The sequence below is a fragment of the Dipteris shenzhenensis genome, chromosome 7, assembly GCF_047967505.1.
Source record: "Dipteris shenzhenensis isolate YYH24624 ecotype China chromosome 7, Dip_SZ_1.0, whole genome shotgun sequence".
NCBI lineage: Eukaryota > Viridiplantae > Streptophyta > Polypodiopsida > Gleicheniales > Dipteridaceae > Dipteris > Dipteris shenzhenensis.
In genome coordinates this window covers 51363366-51386022 of record NC_141602.1, presented here as the reverse complement: position 1 = coordinate 51386022, position 22657 = coordinate 51363366, and the positions used below count along the sequence as shown (strand labels likewise).

Here is a 22657-nt window from a genome sequence, read left to right as displayed (position 1 = left end):
GAAGTCATGTCAATAATATAACATAATCATAATTATACTAACGCATCATGATTATCGATACACTAATAGTACATCTTAGGATACCTATAAGACCTTGTGCCAATCATGGGACTTGAGCCCACTAAGCTTATTGTCCTTTGAAAATGCTCTTCTCAAGCAATGCATGTACTCTGTGGGTATTTGGAAAGAGGCAATGTCCGCCTTGAGTACCGCTGCCTCCTCTCTCATGGAGAGAATCCATGTTGCATTTGGGAGGAAAACTTTTCTTGAAGCACGCACTTGGGGCCACAAACGAGACATCCTATTCATAGCACACAAGTCTTCTCACACTCCTCTCGAGTCTTTGGAACCAACCAAGCATGTCCAAAGAGTAGCCCCCACATTCTTGAAGATATGCATGGGATCCAAGAGATGATTGATTTGTAACTGACCCCAATAAGCAAGCTCATGAAAGATCGATAGCCTCTTCATACCACTAGGAGGTTCCTCTCCATTCATCCTCCAAGCCTGAATCCAGTCACTTGCCTTCAAATATGGTCGTGATGGATCAAGTTGACCTCCATGCACGAGATGGTCCAGTGGAAGGTATCGAGCATGACCATCATAAACATTTTTCCTCATATGTTTGGAGTCTCATGCAAGGGCGATTTCAAACCCGATCCATAAACAAGACAAGCATGGTACCCACTTATAACAAGTCCTCGACGCATGCATGAATGTGTTAGTATAAGATATGCGTGCGAAAGAGAGTCATAAAAGCATAATCCTATCACTACTACACACGGGTCCTATTCCGAATCTTAAACATCGACGTTTAGCATGCATGGGATGCTAATCATCGGTAACTAAAGCGGGATTCATTAAGTGTCACTATATAGCAACTTTAGGCAAGTGTTACTAGCAGCAAAGGGAACATAGGCACGCTACATCATTGTGGCCACTGATTACTTTACAAAATGGGCTGAGATATGCACATTCGCAAAAAAACACGGCCTTAGGTGTGTTATCTGACCAAGTACTTATCGGATGGGACAATTTCCTATAGCGATGTTTTACATAAAGTGTTTTTTTCCATACCGACTTTCAAAGATAGTTTTTCCCAATGACATTTTTTTTTGCCTTTTCATACATCTTTGATCCTTTGAGAGAATAATTGTACAAGAGCATGTACATCAAGCCTTTGAAGCTCATATATTCATGTCCAAGTTTGAGATGAAAAAAATCAATGAAGAGCATTTACATCAATGGCTTCAAGTCTAACACGCCAACAAGTCTATTTCTAACTCTATACCGAGTTGATCTCCTATATCATCATCATACTCTAGCATCGTATGTTCACCTAAGACTTGATCATCTTTTCCAATAAAGTGTGGTGATTCTTAATGATCATCATCTTCTTGACAAAACATGTGTGCCTCAAGATCTATGGAGCGCTCTAAGGTGGATGGAACCTATGTGGAAACATGATGAAGAGAGTGCTCATGACATGTATCTCAAGTCAATTAGGTTCCAAGATAGATTAGCTTGGACTCATAAAGAGAATCTTGAGATAGTGCAAAGTGCTTGATTGAATTACTTCAAATGAACCTCCCTTTTATAGGTGAGGGTACTTACATCCATTTGCTTGCTCACATGTGGGATATCTCCTCCATGCCATGTGGCAGCTTACCCTTTGCTCATACCTTTGCTCTACAAGTGCTCATGGCACCATATCTCTCAACACCTCCCCTTGGTGCCATGATCCTTTGGCTACTGCAAGGTGGTCAGATGTGAGTTACAAATCCATCACCTCCCCTTAGTGCATGCATGCTACTTAAGGTGGTCAAGTGTGGATTTTACATGTCAATACCTCCCCTGGGTGCTTTCATAGCTACTCTCAGGTGGTCAGGTTTGATTACAAAACATAGTAGGCAAGGTTGGCAAGGTTTTTGCTTTTCAATACATTCCATTGATGTCACCTTTTGGCTCATGGCTTGATGATGACTCTGTTGGCTTCTTTGTTTGTTGTAGCTTCATGCATGATGCTTTGTTCTTTCATGTGCCTTGATGCTTTATGTGTGGATGCCATGCTTCCTGCTATGGTCATCTCATGCACTTGTGCTTTTGGCATTCTTTTTACATTAATGTTGGCATTCATGCTTTGCTTTTTCCAATGGTTGCAAAGGTCTTACCAATTGAATTCTTTCAATATTGGCAGTGTCTAATTGCATACAATGATTCTGATCTGACAGGCGCGTAGAGCTCGGAAAGACGATCACTTTTCCTTTTTGGAGCGTGTGCAAATTCTTCCTGGATTGCAAGTTATGGCTTGTTGAAGCTTTTGTGAAGAAGAGGGGGCCTTGATGATGTGGCTCAGGCATTCACATACTGCATTCCAAACTGTGCTTACAAAGGGACTGTGCTTAGGTGGCACAACTTTGACCAAACTGAAACTTAACCAACCTGTAACTGAACCAAACCCTATGTAACCTAACCAGAGTCTTTGAACTCAAGGTTAGCTAAATTCAACCATTGTGTTAACCAAGGTTAGAATCTATTTGCCACGTGGCCTAATGCTAGAACCTTAGGAAAATTGAAGGTTTGCTGTACAGAAAGGTCGACGATGGACGAGCGGCTTCAACGGAGGGAGTCGTTCGCTGTTTGCTTCCGTCGCTGGAGTCATCACGTTTGGAGGAGAGTTGCTGCCTTCTGCGTCGAGTCGCCTTGTCTGCTGGTTGAAGGGCTTTTCGGAGGCTGAGCGCTGTGGAGGCTACCAGTCCGTTGTTGGCGTTGGATGCTTGCCTGCAGCAGTAAATGGAGGGAGTTGCTCTAAGGCGTTGGTCTGTAGAATCGGCCGTGAGGAGCTTCGGCTGCTAGAGAGACGTAGCAGGATAGGAGTCGACCGTCTGTGTGATAAGCCGAGCCTTCGCCGACTGCACCTGCCTATGGATTTTTGCGAGCTCTGTGGTGTTGTTGCAAGGCTTGGCGGGAGTCTTCTGAAGAGCCGTGATGAGCCTTCTGAAGCGGGAGTCAGACTAGAGCTTGGGCCTCGCTTGGGCTGGCGAGAGAGCTTTGTAGCATTGTCGTTGGTGGAGCAGCGATCATATGGAAGCAGCTGCAGGTGTAGAGAGCCGCACAGGCCATTGTGGACGTTGGAGGTTGGCCGAGAGAAGGCTGGGAGCTACGACTTTGCTAGAATAGACCATCTATGAAGACTAGTGGCTGCACATAGGAGCTTGTAGATAGGCACAGTGTGCCTTTGTTCCAGCTTTGGAGTCCCCAAGTGTGGGGAGCAGCCTGCTTAGGAGAGCCACTACGTCTAAGCTCCTAGAGTTTTCAGTAGAAGGAAGCTTGAAGACTGAAGGGAACTTCTCACTCTCTTTTTCTTAATGAAAACACTCATGAACCTTTCAAGAAATACGAACGGAAATTTTCAACTCTCATGGACGGAATTCTTTCAATCTAAAAACTAAAACTAACCTAGGAGAAAAAACATGAGGTCCTAAGACATGCCTACAACTAATCTAGGAATGGAAGCAATCCTAGTGAACTACTAATGAGCTAAACTAGGAGAGCTAAACCTATGCTCTGATACCATGACAAAACATGTGTGCCTCAGGATCTATGGAGCGCTCTAAGGTGGATGGAACCTATGTGGAAACATGATGTCTTAAGAGAGTGCTCATGACATGTATCTCAAGTCAATTAGGTTCCAAGATAGATTAGCTTGGACTCATAAAGAGAATCTTGAGATAGTGCAAAGTGCTTGATTGAATTACTTCAAATGAACCTCCCTTTTATAGGTGAGGGTACTTACATCCATTTGCTTGCTCACATGTGGGATATCTCCTCCATGCCATGTGGCAGCTTACCCTTTGCTCATACCTTTGCTCTACAAGTGCTCATGGCACCATATCTCTCAACACTTCTTCCTCAATATCGTGATCAATTATATATATGAAATTATGCTTAAATACATGTATCAATGGATCTTTAAAAATAAAAGCTTCGATTAATTAAATCATTAGTATGCACCTGCTCACAATGCTCGGGAAGAAGAAAAGTATCACTTTCATCGGTCCAAAGTTTGGTAGAGTCTATTGCAAAGAAACCACTACTATCTTTTCTTACTATTGCATGGGGACTATTGTAAATAGTTCTAAACTATTTTACATCAAGAATGAAAATACTAAATTGTCTGAAATCAATTTCATAGATTTTGTGTATGGTTCCACAATAATCCAATTGTGAGGAGAGAAGATTGGTATCCGAAGCACTTGCTCGGCTATCTTGTGTGATGTTAGCCATGACTCCACAATCATACATGACTCTTTTTGAATCGATGCATTCCATGCGAAAATGTAGTCCATATGACCATAATGCAATGTACTTTTTGTACTACAAAAGAGCATCATTAAAACAATGATCTATTTGAAAGGGTATATTGCCACAAATAATTACTTAATTACATCAAGAGGTAAGAAATTTACATGCATCATACATCCAGATGATAACTCTCGCTCGTGCTCGTTTATTGTCTCTCCATCGTGTTCAGCTTTACGTAGAGCCAGTTGTAGCCAATCAAGTGACATGTGAGTGGGGAGAAGGGTGAGATCCTGTGGATATGGTTGTGATCACTTGTACATTACTTTAAATCTCGTCCTTGCATTTATTCTTTTTGCTTTGGCTGCTTCATATCTCTCAGTCCACTTCTGCATCTCCTTGCTATTGAGGATACAAAACTTATTGAATTTCTCCATTTTCTCTTCGCTCATCTTTCTTTCAATCCCTTTTCCTTGGGGAACCTCACCAACGATGCGATCATCATCCTTGTTATGCCAAGCTTGTGGCATATCGGGATCTGTGGATGCAAGAAACTCTGTGATATATACTAATGACTCTTGCACAAGCCATCCCTTCAAAGTTTTCTGTGGATGCTTGCTTCTAGTCTTGCTCTTTGTCTTACCAATCCCTTCAAAGTTTTCATAAACCTCTTAAGAAAAAACATCCACCGACTATGAACGGTACCTGCAATGGCCACCTCATCAACTATGTGCACAAGCAAGTGCACTTGATTTGTCATAATGCTCGAGGGAAAGTGCTTCTCAAGCAAGCATACAGCTTCAATGGATTTCACCCTAGCCTTCTTGATGTTGGATATGGAGATCTCTTTTTGATATTTCCACCTATTTCACATGCCCATGTAAGATATATTCATAATCAGTCTACAGATTATTCAGCTTAAATTGAAAAAAATGCAATCAATGCAATTTGATAGTAAGCATACCTCACAATACCACTGATCTTGAATATAGCATTTCTAACATCTTCTTGTAAGCACCCTTTTACTATAATCGGGAGGATGAACTATCAAAGCAATAAAGAAGTCATGTCAATAATGTAACATAATCATAATTATACTAACGCATCATGATTATCGATACACTAATCTTATAGCTTAGGATACCTATAAGACCTTGTGCCAATTATGGGACTTGAGCCCACTAAGCTTATTATCCTTTGAAAATGCTCCTTTCATGCAATGCATGCCCTAGTGTGAGTGTTTGAAAAGAGGCAATGTCTGCCTTAACCGCTGCCTCCTCTCTCATGGAGAGGATCCATGTTGTGTTTGGGAGGACAACTTTTCCCAAAGCACACACTTGGGGCCACAAACGAGACATCCTATTCATAGCACACAAGTCTTCTTGCACTCCTCTCAATTCTTTGGAACCAACCAAGTGTGCCCAAAGAGTAGCCCCCACATTCTTGAAGATATGCATGGGATCCAAGGGATGATTGATTTGTAACTGACCCCAATAAGGAAGCTCATGAAAGATCGATAGCCTCTTCATACCACGAGGAGGTTCCTCTCCATTCACCATCCAAGCCTGAATCCAGTCACTTGCCTTCAAATATGGTGGTGGTGGATCAAGCTGACCTCCACGCGCGAGATGGTCCAGTAGAGTTAAGGTATCGGGCATGACCTTCATAAACATTTTCCCTCATATGTTTGGAGTATCATGGAAGCGATTTCAAACCCAGTCCACAAATAGGACAAGCATGGTACCCACTTGTGGTATGTCTAGGAGCTCTGGTAATATCAAAGACCTGCACTCCTCTCCATAAGATCTGTAACTCCTCTATCAAAGGTGCCATGTATACATCCATATTTTTGGCCTTGTACTTCCCTGGCACAAGTAGTGCAAGCATGAGGTGTCCCTTCTTTATTGTTAGCCATGGTGGGATATTATAATTCACGAAGACTATGGGCCATGTTGACCAAGATGTCAAGCGTAAGGTGAAAGGATTCACGTCGTCCATGGCAAGCCCAAGATCTAAGTTGTGTGGCTCCATCACAAAGTCCGGCCACTGATTTTCTATGTGCTTGCAAGCTGTACAATATATAAGAATCCTCAATGTGTCATCAGTGGACCAATGAGATGCATACCAAGTCATTAACTCCACTATTGATTTGCATGAGAACATGTGCTATATTCTTGTAATGATGGGAAAGTGTCTCAAGACCTTTACCGATATCTACTCACCATGCAAGTCATCTCTATATCATTCTTTTCCACACTTCGGACAACTAGCCAAATCTCCATGCTCATGATGAAAGAGAATACATTCATTACGGCAAGCATGGATGGTATCATAATCCATACCCATCGTTGTTAGCATCTTCTTTGCTTCATCTCTTGATGCGGGCATGGTATTTAGTGCAAGTAACATCTTCTAGAGCAACCTATCACAATTTAATAATATAACAGAATCATAATTACACTAATGCATCACGATTATTGGTACACTAATCCTACAATATAGAATACCTATAAGACATTGAGAAAGCTTAGAATCCTATAGCCTGACATTGAGCAAGCATTTACAGACTCCTGCATTCTTTGAATTAGAGAGTGACAGAAGTTTGTATCTACTTGCTCAATGGTAGGCTATTGAAACTTCACGTAGGGAAAAAGAGAGAAGGAAAGAGAGGAGAAAAGAGAGGAAAAGAGAGGAGGAAAAAGGAGAAAAAGAGAGGAGAAAACGGAGAAAAGAGAGGAGAAAAAAGATAGAAAAAGAGAGGAGATAAGAGAGAAAAAGAGAGAAAGTGAGAAGAGAAAAAGTGGGGATAAAAGAGAGAAGGATAAAAGAGAGTCACAATTCACACATACATAGGCTTCGAATAATGATGATTCTCAAACATACATGATGATTCTCAAAACAAACAATATCCAAATAATGAGTCAAATTAACACAAGAGCTAAGCTCATTAAGGTCGACACTTATATCCCAACCACCCATACTTTGCTTGCAGATTCAAGATTGAGACACAAGCCCGTAGTTTAGACATCTTAGCACCCTTGTACAATTGTGTTGATTGCAACTCTTGCATATTGACCTCAGACTCTGACATCATGTTTACGTGTGATGTAGTGCCCCTAAAAATATATTCCATCATGTCCACCATACCCTCATCATCATCTGGCACATCCAAGAGACTATAGTCTTGCTCAAAATGAAGGTATATGCGCACCCTCACTACCCTCCTCATCATGTCTCAAGATTTCGTGTAAATATAATATCTTACCTCAAGGTTTTTTGTCATAATGGTATCCAATATTAATCATGAACTCAAATAGCATTGACTTACCGATGATCCATCACCACGTGCAACACCAATAGTGGGTACTAGTTTGGGCTACTCCCCATACATCCACAAGTGGTGCATAACAATATGATGTTGATGTTGTACTTCGTGCTTGCAATGAGTGCAATGATAATACAACCTCTTCATAAGCCACTATGTGTTCCCAAGCATTGGTGCATCATCTAATGAGCTTACACTCATTCCTTTCATCTGCACACTTCCAAAATCACAACATGAGCTGCACGAAAATCTGTTAAGATCCAAAAAATAACCATGCATGAGCTTCTTTCCTCTCTTCTAATAGAAAGTGCCCTAAATCATCGTTATATATTGACACTTTACCATGTTTCATAGCCATATAGTGATGCTTTTAGGATATAAACATCGCTATATAGCGATGCTCGGGGCTGAAACCCAAAACCCCGCACGACATCGTCTTTCACATCTCTATTGCAAGAAAAGCCAAAATCTCTCCTCCCCCCTTATATTTGATGACCTCGCTTTCCTCCTCCCTATTCTCCACTCCTCACTCCTACCCAACCCCTCTCCCAACACTTTTGGAGCACTTGTGCTCCCTCTCCACCCTTCTCCCTCTCTACTTGTGTGAAAGGAAGTTTTTCAAGGAGGTGTGTCTCTTTAAGCAATGTAGGTTCATTTTTGTGAGATTTCATTTTGTGAGTGTTGAATCATGCTTCTCCTTGTATTGCTAAGGCTATGTGCTAGTTTTCATGCTTGATTTTGAGAGGTTAAGACAAAAAATGAGATTTGATGAAAGAAAGAAGACTCACCTCTTCTATTTTTGGTATTTCTCTTCCTCCTCTTTCTCCTTGTTTGTAGGCTTATGCTTTCTTCTTGTTTGTAGGCTTCTCAAACTCATCCAATACCTTTGAAAAGTTTCTTCTCAAAACTCCTCCTTCCTCTAACTAGTTATCTAAAAAAATGGTATGTTTCCTCTTTTTTGTAGGCCCAGTCCACGAAACACAGTTTGGGACTTTTCCAGGTAAGAAAGTGCTTCCTCTTTTTCCCTTTTTTTATTTCCGTCATTTGCATTGGCCTACAGCTAATGCCTTAAGCGCTAGCTGCATTGATGGGTGTAGGAACCCTTTCTTTCCCTCTCTTCTCTTATTCCCTCTTCTTCGCCTCTTTTCCTCTTTTCCTCCCTCTCTTCCTCTCTCTTTCCCTCTTATGCTCATGCATAAGCATAAGCATATGCTTTCTCTCTTTTTCTCTTATGCATATGCTTTTCCTTCTCTTATGCTTATGCTCTTTTCCCCTCTTTCAAGCTCTTTTCCCCTCTTTCACTCTCTTTTTCCCTCTTCCTTCTCTTATTTTCCACTCTCTTTTTCCCTCTCTTTTTCTCCTCTTTTCATAAGCATATGTATTTGCCTATGCTTATGCTTATGCATAATCATATGCTCATATGCTCATGCATAAGTACAAGCTTATGCTTTCTCTCTTTTTCTCTTATGCTCATATGCTCATGCATAAGCATAAGCATATTCTTTCTTTCTTTTTCTCTTACGCTTATGCTTTTTCCCTTTCCCCTCTTCCTTCTCTTCTTTTTCCCTCTTCTTTTTCCCCTCTTTCAATCTCTTTCCCCCTCTTCCTTCTCTTATGCTTATACTCTTTTCCCCTCTTCTTTTTTCCTTCTTTCAATCTCTTTTCCCCTCTTCCTTCTCTTCTTTTCCCCTCTTCTTTTTCCCCTCTTTCAATGTCTTTTCCCCTCTTTCAAACATATGAGCTCTCTCTCTCTTTCTCTTATGCATATGTTTTTCCTTCTCTTATGCTTATGCTATTTTCCCCTCTTCTTTTCTCCCTCTCACTACTACACACGGATCCTATTGAGATGTTTACGTACGGATGTTTAGGGCCCGCTTAGCGTTAATCGTCGGTATGAAAAGAGGGCTTCGTAAAGTGTCACTATATAGCGACTCTTGCTAAAAGTCGCTATATAGCGACTATAAGAAAGGTCGCTATATAGCAACATTGATATACTTTTTTATAGTGACGTTTTTCCAGAGAGGTTTTTTTTTTTAATAAAGGCCTTAAAAGTTAGTTTTTTCCAATGATAAATTTTTTAAAATTTTCATACATGTTTGAGCTCATAGAGAATAAAAAAATGAGAGCATGTACATCAAGCCTTTGAAGCTCATATATTCATGTCCAAGTTTGAGATGAGAAAAATCAATTAAGAGCATTAACATCAACTGTTTCATCTTGAGCCAAGTCCAAGGCACCAAACAAGTCTATCTCCAACTCTATACTGAGTTGATCTCCTATATCATCATCATACTCTAGCATTGTACGTTCACCTAAAAGTATTTGATCATCTTCTTGAATAAAGTGTGGTGATTATTGATGATTGTTGTCTTCTTCCTCAATATCATGATCTCCATCTTCCTCCCATGTCATGTCATTATGCGCATCTTCCTCTTGGCTCATATGGTGATCTACATCTTCTTCGCTAAATTCATCAATTGGATCAAAAGATACCCCTGACCAAAATATCATTGGTATGTCTAGGAGCTCTGGAAATATCAAAGACCTGCACTCCTCTCCATAATATCTGTAACTCCTCTATCAAAGGTGCCATGTACATGTCCATGTTTTTTGCCTTGTACTTTCTTGGCACAAGTAGTGCAAGCATGAGGTGTCCCTTTTTTATTGTTATCCATGGTGGGATATTGTAATTCACCATGACTATGGGCCATGTCAACCAAGATGTCGAGCGTAGCCCAAAAGGATTCACGCCGTCGATGGCTAGCCCAAGATGTAAGTTGCGTGGCTCCCTCGCAAAGTCTGGCCACTAATTATCTATGTGCTTTCAAGTTGCACAATCTACGGGAATCCTCAATGTGTCATTAGTGGACCGATGAGATGCATGCAATGTCATCAACTCTGCTATGGATTTGCATCGGAACATGTGTTGTATTCTTGCAATGATGGGAAAGTGTCTCAAGACCTTTACCGGTATCCGCTCACCCCGCAAGTCATCTCTATATCGTTGTTGCCCACACTTGGGACAACTAGCCAAATCTCCATGCTCATGATGAAAGAGAATACAATCATTACGGCAAGCATGGATGGTATCATAATCCATACCCACCGTTGTAAGCATCTTTTTCGCTTCATCTCTTGATGCGGGCATGGTATTTGGTATAGGCAACATCTTCTGGAGCAACCTATGACAATTCAAAACATACATAGGCTTTGAACAATGATGATTCGGTATACACTATCCAAATGATGATTCTCAAAACAAAAAATATCCAAATAACGAGTCAAATTAATGCAAGAGCTAACCTCATTAAGGCCGAGACACTTGTATCCGATCACCCATACTTTACTTGTAGATTCAAAATTGAGAGACAAGCACGTAGTTTAGACATCCTAGCACCCTCCTACAATTGTGTTGATTGCAACCCTTGCATTTTGACCTCAGACTCTGACATCACGTGTACATGGGATGTAGTGCCCCTAAAAATGGAATCCATCATGTCGACCATACCCTCGTCATCATCTGGTAGACTATAGTCTTGCTGAAAGTGAGAAGGTATATGCATACCCTCGTCACCCTCCTCATCTTGTTTTAAGATTTCATGTAAATATAAGATCTTGTATTTCCTGGTATACAATAAGACTACAAACTTAAATAGCTTTGACATACCGATGGTCCATCAACACGTGCAACACCAATGGTGGGTATTGGTCTCGGCTCCTCCCCATACATCCGCAAGTGGTGCATGATAATACGACGTTGATGTCATACTTCTCACTTGCAAAATGAGTGCAATGACAGTATAACCTCTCTGTAAGCCACTTCGTGCTCCCGGGCGTTGGCACATCATCGGACGAGCTTCCACTCGTCCCTTCCATCTACACTTATAAACTCACAACATCATTAAGCATGAAGAAGAGATATTAACAATTATAAAATAGCATCTATGAGCTTTGTTTCATGCTACAAAAAAAAAGACTGTAAGCATCGCTATATAGCGACCTTTTTGCTCTGTTCCGTTGCCATATAGTGACATTTTTAATTAAAAACATCGCTATATAGTGACGGATAAATGTCGCTATATAGCGACGCTGTGGGTTAAAACCCGAGACTCTCATCGCGCGGCGCTTTCTTTATCTCTTCTCTAATCTCTCAAGTAAGCAACCCAATCTCTCCTCCCACCTATTTTTGATGACCTCCCACCTATTTCTGACAACCTCCCACTCTATTCCCCACTCCTCACCCTTCTCCTAGCTCTTGTACTCCCTCTCTACCCTTTTCCCTCTTTCCTTTCTTGAAAGGAAGTTCTTCAAGAGGTGAGTTTGTTTCAACAATGTAGGTTGTTTGTTTGTTAGCTTTAGTTTTTTGAGTGCTTCTCCTTGTATTGCTAAACCTGTAAACTAGTTCTCATGCTTGTTTTCAAAGGATTGAAACAAAAAACGAGATTTCAAGAAAGAAAGAAAGCTCACCTCTTTTTTCTGTATTTCTCTTCCTTCTCTTTCTCCTTGTCTCCTCAATATCCTCCTTTCCTTGTCTCCCCAATCTCCTCCTTTCAAGAAGTTACTTTTGTAATCTCCTCCTTCCTCTAACATCTTATTTGAAAAAATGTGTTGTTTCCTCTCTTTTGTAGGGCCAGTCCACAACACTGAGCGGGATGTACTATTTCATGTAAGTGCTTCCTCTTTTTTCCATTTATTATTTCTATTATTTGCATTGGCCTATAGCTAGCACCTTAAGCGCTAGCTATAGTGATGGCCGTAGGAACCCTCTCTTCCCCTCAAACTCTTTCTTCTTCCCTCCTTCAATCTATTCCCTCCTCTTTTTCCCTCTTTCCTTTTCCTCTTCTCCTCTCTTTCTTTCCCTCTTTTTCCCTCTTATTCTCTATTTCCCCCTTCTCTTATGCTCATGCATAAGCATAATAATGAGCTTATGCTTATGCTTAAGCATGAGCATGAGCATAAGAAAATGAGACATATGCTCATGCTTATGCTTATGCATGAGAATAAGCGAAGTAGACATATGCTCATGCATAAGCATGAGCATATGTCTCTTTTTTCCCCCTTCTCTTATTCTCTCTTTCCCCCTTCTCTCTTTCCCCCTTCTCGCTTTCCTTTCCCCTTTCCTTTCCCTCTTATTCTCTATTTCCCCCTTCTTGCTTTCCTCCCCCCTTTCCTTTCCCTCTTATTCTCTATTTCCCCCTTCTCTTATGCTCATGCATAAGCATAAGCATGAGCATAAGAAAATGAGACATATGCTCATGTTTATGCTTATGCATGAGCATAAGCGAAGTAGACATATGCTCATGCATAAGCATGAGCATATGTCTCTTTTTCCCCCTTTCTCTTATTCTCTCTTTCCCCTTCTCTCTTTCCCCCTTCTCGCTTTCCTTTCCCCTTTCCTTTCCCTCTTATTCTCTATTTCCCCCTTCTCACTTTCCTTTCCCCTTTCCTTTCCCTCTTATTCTCTATTTCCCCCTTCTCTTATGCTCATGCATAAGCATAAGCATGAGCTTATGCTTATGCTTATGCTTAAGCATAAGCATGAGCATAAGAAAATGAGACATATGCTCATGCATGAGCATAAGCGAAGTAGACATATGCTCATGCATAAGCATGAGCATATGTCTCTTTTTTCCCCCTTCTCTTATGCTCTCTTCCCCCCTTCTCTCTTTCCCCCTTCTCGCTTTCCTTTCCCCTTTCCTTTCTCTCTTATTTTCTATTTCCCCCTTCTCGCTTTCCTTTCCCCTTTCCTTTCCCTTTTATTCTCTATGTCCCCCTTCTCTTATGCTCATGCATAAGGATAAGCATGAGCTTATGCTTATGCTTATGCTTAAGCATAAGCATGAGCATAAGAAAATGAGACATATGATCATGCTTATGCTTATGCATGAGCATAGGCAAAGTAGACATATGCTCATGCATAAGCATGAGCATATGTCTCTTTTTTCCCCCTTCTCTTATTCTCTCTTTCCCCCTTCTCTCTTTCCCCTTTCTCGCTTTCCTTTCCCCTTTCCTTTCCCTCTTATTCTCTATTTCCCCCTTCTCACTTTCCTTTCCCCTTTCCTTTCCCTCTTAGTCTCTATTTCCCCCTTCTCTTATGCTCATGCATAAGCATAAGTATGAGCTTATGCTTATGCTTATGCTTAAGAATAAGCATGAGCATAAAAAAATGAGACATATGCTCATGCTTATGCTTATGCATGAGCATAAGCAAAGTAGACATATGCTCATGCATAAGCATGAGCATATGTCTCTTTTTTCCCCCTTGTCTTATTGTCTCTTTCCCCCTTCTCTCTTTCCCCCTTCTCGCTTTCCTTTCCCCTTTCCTTTCCCTCTTATTCTCTATTTCCCCCTTCTCTTATGCTCATGCATAAGCATAAGCATGAGCTTATGCTTATGCTTATGCTTAAGCATAAGCATGAGCATAAGAAAATGAGACATATGCTCATGCTTATGCTTATCCATGAGCATAAGCGAAGTAGACATATGCTCATGCATAAGCATGAGCATATGTCTCTTTTTTCCCCCTTCTCTTATTCTCTCTTTCCCCCTTCTCTCTTTCCCCCTTCTCGCTTTCCTTTTCCCTTTCCTTTCCCTCTTATTCTCTCTTTCCCCCTTCTCGCTTTCCTTTCCCCTTTCCTTTCCCTCTTATTCTCTATTTCCCCCTTCTCTTATGCTCATGCATAAGCATAAGCATGAGCTTATGCTTATGCTTTTGCTTAAGCATAAGTATGAGCATAAGAAAATGAGACATATGCTCATGCTTATGCATATGCATGAGCATAAGCGAAGTAGACATATGCTCATGCATAAGCATGAGCATATGTCTCTTTTTTCCCCCTGCTCTTATTCTCTCTTTCCCCCTTCTCTCTTTCCTTTCCCTCTTTCCTTTCCCTCTTATTCTCTATTTCCCCCTTCTCTTATGCTCTTCTCTCATTTCCCTCTTCTCTTATCATTTAGTAATATTAGCACTACCTAGCATTTAGTACTAAAAGCATAAGCATTTAGTACTATTTGGCACTATCTAGCACTGCTAGTACAGTTGTGCTCTTTTCTTATGCTCTTATCTTATGAGCATAAGCATAAGCATGAGCATAAGAATGCTTATGCTTATGCATGAGCAGGGTGTGATTTTTTGGTGAGCTTTTTGTCATGAGCTTTTTTTCAATTTTCATGAATATTGCAAGCTTTTCATTCACTTGAGAGAGAGAGAGGGGGGGGTCATGGAGTGGGGTGGGTTGAAAGTTTGGTTGGGTTGTGGTTGTAGTTAAGAGGAGAGAGGGGGGGGAGGGGAGATAAATGACAGGGGGAGGGACAGGCGCATGGGTAAGATGGCATGGAGAAGGGAGGGGAGGGGAGTTGGAACATATATTCGTTATCATAGTGGAGAACGTAGAGGGGGAACTTATAAGGTATGCAAAGAGGGGTGCAAGGAGGAGAGAGACGATGAGGAATGTGAAAGTTATGTTCATGTACTAAATGTAAAGGGGAAGGGAGAGCATGTGGGAAATTTGTTTATTTTCAAAGTGTATAATTTGACAGATTTGACCTCATATTTGGATTCCTCATCGAATTTTGGTCATTTTGAGTACCAACATGACCATATTCTGATAAAAATTGGAAAAATGGTGTTTTTGTCAGCGCAGACTCAAAACAGGCAAAAACACCATTTTTCCAATTTTTATCAGAATATGGTCATGTTGGTACTCAAAATGACCGGAATTCGACGAGGAATCCAAATATGAGGTCAAAAGTTTCAAATTATACACTTTTAAAATGTACATATCTCCCTTAGTTCCTCCCTTCTACTTTGAATATGGACATATCTTCCATAATTTTTTGCCTCCTACTGCCACTCATATCCTCCCCCCCCTTGTGCATAGTATACACTCTTCCACCCCTCCCACATGCTATGAAAATGAACATATCCTATATTCTCTCCCCCTCTTTCTAACCTCCCCATCTTTCTTATAACAAAAACATGTATGGATTTCTAAAAAAAGCTCGCAAAAACAAAGGAAATGGTAAAAAAGCTCACATTAAAAAGCTCGCCAAAAGATTTCCCCCGCATGAGCATAAGAGATTCCTCTTCTCTTATGCTCTTCTCTCATTTATCTCTTCTCTTCCCTCTTCTTTAGATTCCTCTTCTCTTCCTCTTCTTCTCTCTTTTCCCCTTCTCTTATGCTCATGCATAAACATAAGCATGAGCATAAGAATGCTTATGCTTATGCATGAGCATAAGAGATTCCTCTTCTCTTATGCTCTTCCCTCTTCTTCAGATTCCTCTTCTCTTCCTCTTCTTCTCTTCCTCTTCTTCTTTCTTCCCTCCTTCTCTTATGCTCATGCATAAACATAAGAGATTCCTCTTCTCTTATGCTTTTCTCTATTTCCCCCTTCTCTCTTCCTCTTCTTCTCTCTTTCCCCCTTCTCTTATGCTCATGCATTAACATAAGCATGAGCATAAGAATGCTTATGCTTATGCATGAGCATAAGAGATTCCTCTTCTCTTATGCTCTTCTCTCTTGTCCTCTCTTCCCCTCTCCTTTCCCTCTTCTTTCTCTCTTCTTTCTCTCTTCTTCCTCTTCTCTCCCCTTCTTCCTCTTCTTCCTCTTCCTTTCCCTCTTCTCTCCTCTTCTTTCCCTCTTTCCTTTCCCTCTTCTTCCTCTTCTACTCCCCCTTCTCTTTTCCCTCTTCTCTCCCTCTTCTTCACATTCCTCTTCCTCTTCTTCCTCTTCTTTCCCTCTTTGCCCATGCCTATGCCTATGCCTATGCTTATGTTTGTTTTTTTGTTTTTTGTTTTTGTGTTTGTGTCTATGTTAGACATGGGATCACATCGCTCATCCGATGAGTACGAGCAGCCTCACAGGAGAAGAGCTCATGATCTTTATGCTCCAGAGGACTTTGATTCCTCTCAGGCGAATACCCGAGGACTCCTCGCGGACCTAGCACTACGACTACCCCTGGTTTGACTCCTCTTCCACATAGCACTGTGACTACCCCTCAGGAAACTCCTTTGCTAGCCGTGCATGGCTTTGTCGGGAGTCCAAACGAGTTTGTAGCACAGATGAGCGATGAGGAGGCAACAAGATTCTTCTCTCTGCTATCTCAAAGGACCTTAGCAATTCCCTCCCCTACACCGATGGGTGGATGTACTTCCCAGCCATTCCCTCGTGCCCCTTCGATTGCAAGGTCATCACCTGTGCATGCCTGTCAGAAGGAAAGGAAGAGTAGGAAGGGCGGCTCATGTTGTGCTCACTCGGGAGATGTAGACGAGTCAGCACACTCATGTAGGCTATAGGTCTCCACTTGGTCCAGAGACATAGTATCAGTCAGGTCCCTTTCCCTCTCCTACTCCCATTGCTACTCCTCGCTTCGAAAGCGCTCACATAGCTTCCACTCCTTCTGACTCTGCTATTGTTAGTCCTCCTTACTCATCAGGGGATCTCTCCTATCAAATCATAGTTGCCGAAGAGATAATAGAAGATAGAAAGGGCAAAGAAGTGATGGCCACCATGAGGAGGTTGATGAGTCATCACTTCAAGAGCGGCATTGCTACCGATTTACGGTATTAAGATGGAAAAAGGAAGCAGGCGGTCATCGATGAGTTAAAACAAAGATACCCTAACCCGCCAAATTGGGAGTTTAATGAGGATTATATGCGAGAGTGCATGGGTTTGGTCTTGAAGCATCGTAGATCAACCTTGCATACTTCCATTACAAAGGGGTTCGGTAAACCCAGCTGGGTAGACAAAGCTGATTGGAAGTTCTTCAAGAAGCAAAATAGGGACCATCTCGAATTGTTTGAGGGTCAGAGGAGGGCTGCGAAGAGACGACTGGACGTCGTAGGTACTTCACACTTTGGTGCAAGCGGACAGTTGGCGTTCGAGGCAACAGTGGTAAGTCTACTTCTTCTCATTTAATGTATTGTTCTATTTGTTTTGCTACATATTACATGCACTTTAGCTAACTCTAACTCTCATAAATTGGATCCATAGCAAGCTGTGATGGGTCGTCTTCCTATAGATGCAGAGACATGATGCACATTTCAGATAGGAACAAAGCCGTGGTTTATTGAGCAAGAGGCAATGGGAGCGACGGTCGATTGGGCTGAGGTGACTGCTCGCATGGTATTAGTTTACTCCTATTTGTAATCTCACTTTTTAAATTGTTTTATTCTTTAAGTTCCAATCTAATTTTTGATTTATATGGTTCACTCTTAGGGTCAAAGCTCAAGCATCCCATCATCGGAGACGAGTGATTAACAGGGCCAAGGAGAAGATGTAGCTGATGACGATGAGGGAGAAGATGCAGCTGACAAGGACCAAGGAACCATCCAACAAGACGAGGACAATTTGGATTCGGATGAGTAGTAGTGGTAGTAGCATTTTCTTCGCCCTGTATGTCATTTTGTATATCGGCTCATTTGAGCAATTTTGTATTGCCCTTTCGAAAGGGTAATTTTGTTATAAACAATGTTGTATATGTCCGACATGTATATGCTTTTGTTGCTTATCATTTCACAAGAGCGATTTTGTATCACCCTTTTCGCAAGGGAATTTTTGTTATAAAAAAACTTTGTTTTGTAATTACCCAAAAAAAAAAAGGATTAGTGGGGCTAAACAGGGCCATAGCAAGCCCTGTTTAGCCCCACTAATCCTTCTTTTTTAGTTCTGTTAATCATTGCTATATAGCGACGTTTACTAGTGTTGCTATATAGCGACGATTAACAGTGTTGCTATATAGTGACGTTTGTCATCGTCGCTATATAGCGACAGTTCTTTTTCGACGCTTTTAGTGACTCTTATAGCGACATTTGCGCCTGTTTTAAAAAAAATTTTAATGTAAAAGGCATCGGTATTTTCGTTGAAAAATGGCCTATGCCTTGTAATGTCTTTCAATCTCTTATGCATATGTTTTTTCTTCTCTTATGCTTATGCTTATGCATGAGCATATGTTCCTTCTCCTTCTCCTTCTCCTTCTCCTTCCCTTATCCTCTTTTTCCCTCTCTTTTTCTCTTCTTTTCATAAGCATATGCCTATGCCTATGCTTATGCTTATGCTTATGCTTATGCATGAGCATATGCTCATATGCTTATGCATAAGCACAGGCATATGCTTTCTCTCTTTTTCTCTTATGCTCATATGCTCATGCATAAGCATAAGCATATATGATTTCTTTCTTTTTCTCTTATGCTTATGTGCTTTTTCCCTCTTCCTTCTCTTATGCTTATGCTCTTTTCCTCTCTTCTTTTTCTCCTCTTTCGATCTCTTTTCCCCTCTTCCTTCTCTTCTTTTTCCCTCTTCTTTTTCCCCTCTTTTAATCTCTTTTCCCCTCTTTCTTCTCTTATGCTTATGCTCTTTTCCTCTCTTCTTTTTCCCCTCTTTCCATCTCTTTTCCCCTCTTCCTTCTCTTCTTTTCCCCTCTTCTTTTTCCCCTCTTTCAATCTCTTTTCCCCTCTTTCAATCTCTTTTTCCCCTCTTTCAATCTTTTTTCCCCTCTTTCAAACATATACTCTCTCTTTTTCTCTTATGCATATGTTTTTTCTTCTCTTATGCTTATGCTTATGCATGAGCATATGTCTCCTTCTCCTTCTCCTTATGCATATGTCTCCTTCTCCTTTCCTTCTCTTCTTTTTCCCTCTCTTTTTCTCTTCTTTTCATAAGCATATGCCTATGCCTATGCTTATGCTTATGCTTATGCTTATGCATGAGCATATGCTCATATGCTTATGCATAAGCATAAGCATATGCTTTCTCTCTTTTTGTCTTATGCATATACTTTCTCTCTTTTTTCTCTTATGCATATTTGGTTCTTTTTTCCTTTTTCAATATCTTTTCCCCTGTTCTTTCTCTTCTTTTCCCTTCTTCTTCTCTTATGCTTCTTCTTCTCTTTTCCTTCTCACATATCACAATGGAGGATTTCATTGACCCATCAGGATACACACAGATTCACCTACCCCACTCGATGAGGATCTCTCTTGGGCAATTCCGGGTCTCTTCACACAGACTGCATCAAGAGCGGCAAAGCAAAGCGACTACCTAGGGAGCGGTGCATATGCACACTATGTGACATATAGGAGGTTGAGACAGAGGAGCATTTCATCTTCAGATGTCCTGTGTACTATGATATTCGAGGACGTTTCCACTGCCTCTTTAGAGATAGTTATGGGATTTTAGCCCATTTCCTCTCCTACCTAGACTAGCAGTGTTGGTAGGTTTCATTCATGAGGCACTTAGACAACACGAGAGGATACTGTGAGCACAGGGACAGGAGTAGACTTCTTCCTCAATTGATCCCTATCAGAGCTCTATCATAGAGTTCTTTTAGCTAGATCACATGGACCCCAATGAGACGAGGCCTCGACATGACCGTGACCCGGAGCCTGTGACCCGACAGCTCAGACAGAGGGTCAACATGTAGATCACACTTGGAGACATCCCCTCCTTGTTTAGAGTTAGAGCCTGACCGATGGGGGTCATAGTAGCCCTAGTTAGATGTAGAGCTACGACTAGGAGATGTACCAGGACTGCACCTCTGAGTGGCCAACAACACTCTATTGTCGACTTCATGCCTCCACTACCTCATCCATCCTGATTTCTTGCTGTTGGGGATGATGATGATATTGATGATGATGCTAAGATTGATATATATAGTCGACCATCGACATGACTATGTTGTACTTAGGACTTAGTACTGCCATTCTGCATTTTTGCATTTTTGGATTTTGCATTTTGCATTGGTATGGACACTTGTTTAGTAGCTTCACTACCACAGCTCATTGTATCAGGATTTTCACAGTCTCATAGACCCATCGGTCTTCTGAAGACTTTAATAAACTTTCTTTCTTTCTTTCTTTCTTATGCTTCTCTTATGATTCTCCTTCTCTTATGCATATGCTTCGCCTTAGTTGTATTCGGTTCTTTTTTCACATGCTCCTTAGCCATATTTGGTTCTTTTTTTTTTCAAACAGATTCTAAATGGAACAACCATGCCTTCACCCATGGGTGTCCTCCCTAAACCCCAACTCAATTCCCACATCGTGGGGATTATAGACATAGCTTCGCTACTAGCTCATGTAAAAGAGAAGATTGCACAAGAGAGTGACTGGGTGAAGTACAACATGGGGGTGGATGCTTTTGGGTGGGGTCCAAGCCAAAGGGTAGTGGAGCAAGGGCAACTGAGGAATGCACGACACAACCTATGGGATCTTTGTAGGTTGTAGAGAGATCACCATGACCGATGGACCCTCAAATATGATTGTGTAAAGGACATAATGGATTGTGTGTAGGCATTAGTGGATTGCGAGTACATAATCACTGAAGGGCATGATTGCATATTAGAAGAGGTGGAGGATGAGGTCCCCAGTGACCTGTCTAGTGGTGCAGATGAGGAAAGTACCTTAGAAAGTAACACAGAGTAGTAGACCTCCTCCACCATTTTGGCATTTTTGGAGAATGTCTCTTTTGGAGACAAATTTTGCTTAAGCATACTTTTGGAGACATATATTTTTTATATACATAATTTTAGAGACATGCTTTTGGTCTCTATTTTTTAAATATATATGAAAATCTTATTGGATTCCACTTGCCTATCATAAATATTTCTCTTTTCAAAACTGGCTTTTCATAATTGTCTTAAGTAAATAATTGTCCTTTCATATTTATCCTTTATGCATTGATGTCATTTCATAATTTTCACAAGTGATTAATTGCCTACCTATAATTTCTTGAGTTTGAATTTCATAATTGTCTCAAGTAATTAATTGTCTTTTCGCTTCTTGCTTGCTCTTGTTTTTTATTTTGTGTTTTTGTGTTTGTGTCTACATTTGTCCAATCCCCCCAAATTAGAGATGGGATCATGTCACATGTTCAACGAGTACAGAATCCCTCGTAGGAGGAGACATCATGATCTCTACTCTCTAGAGGACTTTGATTCCACTCAGGTCACACCTCACGGGCCTACCCTTGCTACTATCCGACTCCTCTTGAATGTAGCCCTGTGACTACCCCTCGAGGAACTCCTTTGCTAGCAACCCATGGCTTTGTCAGGAGTCTCGACAAGTTTATCGCACAGATGATCAATGCAGAGGCAGCAAGATTCTTCTCTCTACTATCCTAGAGGACCTCAAAAAATCCATCTCCTACACCGACAGCTGGATCTACTTTCCAGCCATCCCCTCTAGACCCTTCGACTAAGGGGTCATCACCTAGGCATTCCCATCATACTAGAAGGGAAGGAAGAGTAGCAAGGGTCGCTTATGTTGTGCTGATGTGGGAGATGTAGATGAGTTAGCACACTCACATCCCTACAGGTCTCCACTTGGTCCCGAGACCCAGTACCAATTAGCAGGTCCCTTTCCCTCTCCTACTCCCATTGATATTCCTCGCTTCGTAAGTGCTCGTAGTAACACCACTCGCTCTGACTCTGCCACTACCATGAGTCCTCCTTACCCGATCGAGGAATTGTCCTATGAGATTATGGTTGTTGGAGAGATAATAGAAAATAAAAAGGGCTCAGCAGTGATGGCCACCATGAGGCGGTTGATGAGCCACCACTTCAAGAGTGGCATAGCTACTAACTGGCGATACTAAGATGATGGAAAGAAGAAGGCAGTCATCGATGAATTGAAAAGACAATATCCCCTTGCGTACTTCCATCGCAAAGGGGAAGGCTAAACCCAGCTGGGGCAGACAAAGCTGATTGGAAGTTTTTTAAGAAGTAGTACAGGGACCATCCCGAACTATTCAAGGGTTAGAGGAGGGCTGCAAGGAGATGGCTAGACTCCGTGGGTACTTTGTACTTTGGTGTAGGTAGATGGTTGGTGTTCGAGGAAACCATGGTAAGCCTACTTCTTCTCATTTAATGTAGTGTTCTATTTATTTTACTACATATTGCATGCACTTTATCTAAGTCTCATAAATTGGGCCCACAACAAGCTATGATGGGCCACCTTCCTATAGACATAGAGCTGAGATGCGAGTTTTGTGTAGGAACAAAGTCGTGGTTTATTGAGTAGGAGGCGCTGGGAGTGAC

At 41.3% G+C, this 22657-nt stretch overlaps 1 protein-coding gene across 1 annotated transcript in view; it reads left to right on the top strand.

The window, feature by feature from the left end:
* The window catches only part of LOC147900472 (uncharacterized), a 28173-nt gene extending 24982 nt beyond the window's left edge, over window positions 1–3191 (top strand). Inside the window, exon 4 of the mRNA XM_087376660.1 lies at window positions 2592–3191. Within this exon, the coding sequence (XP_087232786.1) occupies window positions 2592–3191 (600 nt within the window). The remainder of the gene's footprint in view (window positions 1–2591) is intronic.
* The last annotated feature ends 19466 nt before the right edge of the window (window positions 3192–22657 follow it).